Below are 6880 nucleotides of genomic sequence, written 5' to 3' on the forward strand. Positions count from 1 at the left end.
ATGCGTATTTTCACAATCATCTAAAATGTTTATGTTAGATGAAGGAAATGTGGTCCTTGGACGGACTACAAAGTGCTACCAGGTGTAACGCGGCACTACGACTTGTACTGCTTCAGTACAAGTCCACTTCGCACTGCTTCAGTTGCGAGTGGTGCCTTACGTTACTTCACGTACACTAGTACGTGCAGAGGAAGACTACTCATTAAGACTACTACCTTAAAGAGGGTTAAATGAAAACTGTATTAATATAATTAAGTTTCTTCTTCTTTCTATCTGTTAATGCTAAGTTACTTATGAACTAATACTAAACATGCAATTGAAATCTTATCTGTCTCTATCTCTTTGCTTAAGTTTACAGCTTATTAGTCTGCGGGATAAATAAATATAATCGCCTATACCTATTTATGAATAAGATTTCTGAACATTGCTCTATAAAGTAATATTCTCTAAATATTCTCTACCTTTTAGATAATATATAATTAACAACCTTTAAGTGTAAATTTCATGTAACGATACACCCGGTTACAGTTTGTGCTCGCTGGGGTTGACAAGAGCGCTGATCAGGACATTGGATACTGGACAGCGGCTCTAGCCGTCGTTTAGTTAATGACGAGCGGATGTTAGAGTCTCAGAGGATTTTCATTGTATCTGACGGTGGACTCCTGCGCATTACGAAGCGTAAAAATTTCAAATTACGACGACGGTAAAAGGAATGGTGACTAGTGCGACTTTTAGACATTCAATATGCGGAGAACCTCGAGAGATCATTATTTCTTATGGCATCTTGGAGGCTAAAGGGTTCGATATAGCCTACATGGGTTCTCGCTGAGTGATCGCAAATATATTGACAGTATCCTCATAGGACATGATATTTATTATTCCTCTTAGGTAATAATATTTATGTAACGTGACACCCCGTTACATACTACAACTAATGTCACTCTATGCAGTATGAAAAAGTTAAGCTGTAGATTGATTGTGAAGCAATAGTTGGGTGAGCAGTGGTCACTGGATAGAACCAAAGATAATGCATGATTAAATTCACTTTCTAGAGCAATGCAATGTTGTTGAGGATTGGCTTGCTCGTTTTGTTCGGTGGCGACGAAACTGTTGCCGACTCTCGCTGACCATATCACTAACAAGAGTCTTTCGCTCGATCGCTGAGTCATCCCAGGATGATCCAAACTGAGCGTTGCGATTAACGCATAGAGCTCCAGCAGCTATCACAGCCGATTCAGATCGACTAATCGACTTACCCTCGTGGTTTTCCATGCGCCAAAACCATTCTCGAAGGTTAGCCCTTTCCTTACACTTAGACACACAGCGAAACAGGAGTCGAAGCAGGTAGAACAGAATAATAAAACCTGATAAGATGATAGCGCATAGAATCCCGACTTTCATCGTCGTAATGATTTCACGAACGATGAGCATTTCACTCTATATAATAAACATTGTTATAAGTGGAAGCCGACATTAAAAATGTGAGACAAACATTTATACGGATTACCCGAAGTGCAATGTTATCCCGCCGTATTTCATCTAGCAGCTGCCTATGACTTAATAAAGTATTTTTGTCTGCCAGTGAATCCTTTGCCACGTCTTCTTTCTGTACATCACATAAATAATTCTATGACTCTTGTTGCTATACCGGAAACAATTTAATACTGACCAACTCAAGAATCGTGGAGCGAATTTCCTCTAGTTGACCATCCAAAGAATTTTGATAAAACTTGACAAAAGGAGATAATTAGAATTTAATCCTGCTACCAATTTTGCTCATGAAAAAGTTTCAGCGTTGCCTTTCTTTACCTGTAAGTTCTTGACAGCTGCCCACTGCTGCTTGTGGTGCTCTTCGATCTGCTTAGCCATGACGCTTTGGTTGACCTCCAAAGCTTGGACTATACAAAGAACAGAAAAGAACAAGAAGTCTGCATGTAAATGAAATGCCACAAAACAAAGCATATTCACAACATACTTACTCTTTTTAGTTATACGCACAAATATGCTTTCTAATCGCCCAAGGCCTTGGTTGGGAGAGGCAGATAGGATTGGAGATGTTTGCACCAAGGGCGATGATGGCTTACTGATACTTGACGCAGTAACATTAGCATTAGGGGAGTTGGCGGATACGACATTCGATGCATTCGTTGTCGAGCTGGACGCGCCAGTCGGGGACGTTACTGGTGATTCTCCTGAGCTTTTACCAGCCTCTGGATTGATGTTATCTGAGCTCGCAATAGGTGTAAGCTCACTAGAGCTTGAAGTAGCATCTAATTCTGCATCAATCTGCTCCAGCGTATGATCGACAAGGCAGCACATTCCATTGTTTCCGTAATGCTTGACTTGCTGTCTTTCATCATAAAATATAGCCACCACTGTGTTGTTTTTCTCCATTAAGCACTGGCTCGTAAGATCTGTCAGGTCCGATAGACGAGGCGCTAAGACCTCAGCGCTGTCCGGAGAATTCAACTCTTTAGGATCTGTCTTTCCAGTCTCATCTAAAGCATCAACTTCAGCGTCGATACTTTTTTCTAATTGAGAAATAACTTGTGTAAATGTTCGACCAAAGACACTGCAGGCCATAAAAGAATTTTCAAATTAAAAAAAAACATCAAGTTAAAGCTGCAGCCTACTATCCGCACCGCAATTGACTTAGTGTGCAGTAGTATTCGGATCCATAATGCGACAAAATACGAAATTTGATGTAACGCACGTGTTGTTGAGCATCCAATTGGTATATTTGCTCTCCATTTGTGTGTGTGGCTGTGAAATTGCCCAATACGAGCCACGTATCGGTAGGGTAGTTCACGCTACCCAGCACAATAAAATCTTTGACCGGCGATGAGAATTTTTCGTAGTTAGCAACTTCAATGGCATCTGCATGCACCTACCTCAAAATGGCATAATTACAAACTATATATTGAGCACGAAATGACACTGCATATTTTACGCACGTCTTCCGAAAGGCTTATAACGACCCATTTTCGAGGATTGGAGCACGGTATGAGCATGTAGCGATCCTTGTCTGGTACCAGCAAATTTGTAGGGCTCTTTGTTTCAGGAGACGCGTCCAGAATAGTGGCACCAGCGTCCAGTGACGCGTAGTTCTGGCGCTTACGATTGTCCACGCTATCCACGTCCACCACCTCAAACAAACCATTTGGCACGTCCAACAGTGGATCCACATCTTCGTCCACGAGCTCCATTTTTGCTATAAGATCATCCCGCTCTTCCATTTGTCTAAAATTTAAAGAAGCATCGGTGTCGGGAATGACAGGAATTGGATCTGTCAACGGCTCGCTCTGTTCCGTTCTCATATCCAAGACAGTCGTCTCATCTGAGGATACGATACTTTCATCGCTAGGATTCGATGTGGTTTCAGGCGTCACAATGCCCCACACGTCATAGAGCGCAAGAAGCAGCAGCAGGAGTACGCTCATAACACAGGTGTTCCTAATCGATGGTACTTCAGACCCTCGGTTTATAATGAAACTTTGCGATTATATGAAAACAGAATTTGTTACACGACAATTACGAATCGCTTTAACTTTATTTTCTTATGCTCGAAAGGGTTGGGAAAGCTCTCAAGATTTACTGCTCTTAGCATTTGTCGTGCAGCGTAACGAGTCCTCTTAGCGGAATTGCTCTTTTATTGGAAAGTCTTTGATTAACAGTAGAATTTTATTATTATTAAGTGTAGTGCCCCGCTGTAAAAGCGATTGTATCCGCGCCGCGGATGAAGTTAAATATGCTTAAGCTCTAAAACAGCCAGTGGCTGCATCGACTTACAGCCTCCTGCCAGCGAACCGCACCAGCGACGAAATCGGTCGCGACACGTCGCAACACACGCTGTGACTTATGCTGGGTTGATGCGCCTACGATGACCTCGCAAACGGGCTGGGCGTTTTCATCAAACTTGTCTAATAACATGAACCAAGCAAGCACTGAGAAGTACTTTTGTTCATTGTCAGCAAAGGCTTTTTGGCCCGCCGATAGTGGCACGGAGCGCATGCTAACAAGATATCCACCATCTATTTGGCCACGAGCAAGCACCACGATGCTGTGGACAACCGCCGTTTCGTGATTTGGAGCCAATCCGATCCTGACGACTAAACAATCGTCGTTAATCATCTGCAGAACAGCCAGGTCCTTAGTTAATGGAAAAAGTTTCTTAAAATTCTTCAGCAATGTCAGCAGGTTCCACGTGTGAAATACAAGCTCGCCCGACACCATGCCTGGGAAATTCTGAGTCATCATCAGCTCTAGTGAACATTCTCCGTCCTTTTGCTTCGGCTGAATCAAATCGCGTTTGTCTTCTCTCCAGCCTAGAAATGAGGAGGCGACTGCGTTCGTGTTTTTTTGCTGGGCCTTAAGGTCCATGATATCTCCATAACTATCTTTGACCCAGTCAAAAGCCGCATCGCTCGTCATTGGCTTAGAAAAGAGAACTTTTAAGTAAGAAGGTACGGCCTCCGTTTCCATACAGTAGCCTCCTGGGGGCATGGTGATCTCGGTCTCGTCGGAAGACAAGCGTTTGCAACTGAAGCCGTTGGCCTCCTCACGCTTACGCTTTAAACCCTTCTTGGCTGTTGTTACCGTCACCGATGACGTTACATCAATCACCAATTCAGCCTGCATCGCCTGCAAAGCGCTATTCTGTGAGTCCAGTTGGTCAAGCTGTTCCTCAAGATATCTTTTCTCGTTGCGAAGCCCATCGACAGACTGAGCTAGGTCCAGGTACGTCGAGCTACCTGGTATACTGTAGCCAAGTTTGCCATCGAAACACTCGCGAGGCACAACATTATGGAGAGGCCTTCTATGTGGAAGAACCTCGTTAGCAGCAGCATTAGCATCACGCTGCGCAGCCAGCTCGACACGCCGCTCCTCGAGACGCGTGACTGTGTCACGCATATCACGTACGCGATCCTTGGCAGCATTTGTCCGTCGCCGCTCGTTCGCATTGTGTCGTTCGCGGCGCTGCTTTGCTGAGAATTGTGAAGTGCGGCCACCACGCTGGACCACTAACGACGGCAGCGTCGAAATGGTGGAGGACGGCCGCGAAGCCGAGGTGGCCGCGCTGGTCGTGCTGGTAAATAGAGCAGCTGGAAAGGAAACAGCCTCAGCGGGTAACTGTAGATCTTGGCTTTGCTTATTGGAGTCCGGTATGTGCTCACGGCCATAGGGCAATGGAAAAATTCGCTGTTGCGCCCCAGTTGGGGTGTCATGTTCATTGCTTAGTACACTGTCGAGCTCGCACTTTAAAAGCATGTCCGAGTTGGGGTCAGCCGCTGCGAGTGGAAGTTCGAGTAAGTCCAACAAGAGCGAGTTGGCACGACTCGGGCGTGGTTCGATGCTGCAGCTGCTACGCGACTGGAGCATTGTGGTGAAGTTAGCGGATGGCGAGCAGATCGGCTGAGAGGGAACTTTTTTGCATTTGGAAGGTGTGACAGGAACGTTTAGGTTCACATTAATCGGTGATATGTAGCGATGCGGATAGATCATTCTATCTGCCACAAGTCTTACTTTTTCTATTATAGCCTCCAATTCGTACTTCCGACTTCTGTGCTTTGTGTTGCACGAGGAAAACTTTAAACTGACTAGGAAACATCAGTGCCACAATGGACTGAAAGTCCCAATGTAAGTGAGCTGGTCCTGTGGCTCGATTGCTGGCGAGACGCCGAAAAAAGTGCACTACGGCAGCCGGAACGGGCTATTTGCAAGGATCTGAGCCGTTTGGATACATCGTCATGCGCACGGTCTGTACTGCACCAAAGGACCTCGGTGCATGCCGAACCGGATCTGTGTGCTTACGGTAAGATTGGCGCATTTAAGAAATCGATTTAGCGATTGCATTGGGGGTACAACTGCAGCTAAAGCAGCAAGTTGTTGAGTCCACACTTAAGTGGACACCCCGCGCTGCATCTTTATCCTGATCTGTACCAGTAAATGATCATGATAGAGGCGATTAAGATTTGACTCAGTGACGCGCTGGAGACCTGGCGTTGTACAATTATGAGGCCAGAATCCGTCAGAATCTGTAAAGAGCCTTTCACGAATAGTGGGACTTTTGACAATAATTATCCCGCTTTTGAACCCTCTTCAGAAATCTGTACTTAAAACGTTGCTGTTTTTGCACAGTACGTACAATAATATCGATCTTCTCGAAAGGGTGGGTGTGGTGCACATTTGTAACCAACCATTGTGTATGTGATGCACATCGGTGCATTCACATTAGGAGGGGACGCCCAGTGTAACGGGGCACTGCGACTTGTACTGTTTCAGTACAAGTCCACTTCACACTGCTTCAGTTGTGAGTGGTGCCTTTCGTTAGGTGACGTACACTGTACGTGTAGAGGAAGACTTCTCTTAAGACAAGTTAACTTAAGAGGGTAAAATGAGAACTGTATTAATATAATTAAGTGTCTCTTAATCTATCTTTGTAAATGCTGACTTAACTATAAACTAATACTAAACATGGAAATGATTCTTATCTATCTTATCTTGTAACTCTTTTTGATTACTTCTACAGCTGATTAGTCTGCGGAATAAATAGACATAATGGTCTATACCTATTTATGGATAAAAATTCAGGATATTACTATATATAGTAATATCCTCCAAATATTATCTACCTTTTAAATAATATATTAATTAACAACCTTTAAATGTTTATTTCATGTAACGATACACCCCGTTACATCACCCCTCCCTTAAACGACAATCACTCTGAATGTCATTAGATGGAGTGGTCGCTTAATGAGCACTTAATTTTTAAAATACTTTTGATTGGTCAGATCCATCATTTTAAATTCCATCGCATGAAGGAACAATTCATGCGGGGTGATGATAGTGCTGAACCTTCGGCTGCGGTTCGTGCAGC

The 6880-nt window shown here is 44.1% G+C and overlaps 2 protein-coding genes across 2 annotated transcripts; both read right to left on the minus strand.

Annotated features, from left to right (window-relative positions):
* Positions 1-591: 591 nt before the first annotated feature.
* CCR75_008248 (uncharacterized protein) lies at positions 592-3440 on the minus strand (the record flags this gene model as incomplete). The annotated part of the gene is made up of 7 exons (XM_067966302.1): positions 592-1437; positions 1508-1606; positions 1649-1729; positions 1810-1898; positions 1980-2572; positions 2643-2887; positions 2955-3440. The coding sequence occupies 7 exons, from the start codon at positions 3438-3440 to the stop codon at positions 1042-1044; spliced, it is 1989 nt and encodes a 662-aa protein (XP_067820736.1). The 3' UTR covers positions 592-1041.
* A 319-nt stretch (positions 3441-3759) lies between these two features.
* On the minus strand, positions 3760-5379 carry CCR75_008247 (uncharacterized protein; the record flags this gene model as incomplete). Its single annotated transcript, XM_067966301.1, has 1 exon — positions 3760-5379. One exon carries the CDS (start codon positions 5377-5379, stop codon positions 3760-3762), a length of 1620 nt encoding a protein of 539 aa, XP_067820737.1.
* Between the last annotated feature and the right edge of the window lie 1501 nt (positions 5380-6880).

This window comes from Bremia lactucae, linkage group LG12 (genome assembly GCF_004359215.1).
Source record: "Bremia lactucae strain SF5 linkage group LG12, whole genome shotgun sequence".
Classification (NCBI taxonomy): Eukaryota; Oomycota; class Peronosporomycetes; order Peronosporales; family Peronosporaceae; genus Bremia; species Bremia lactucae.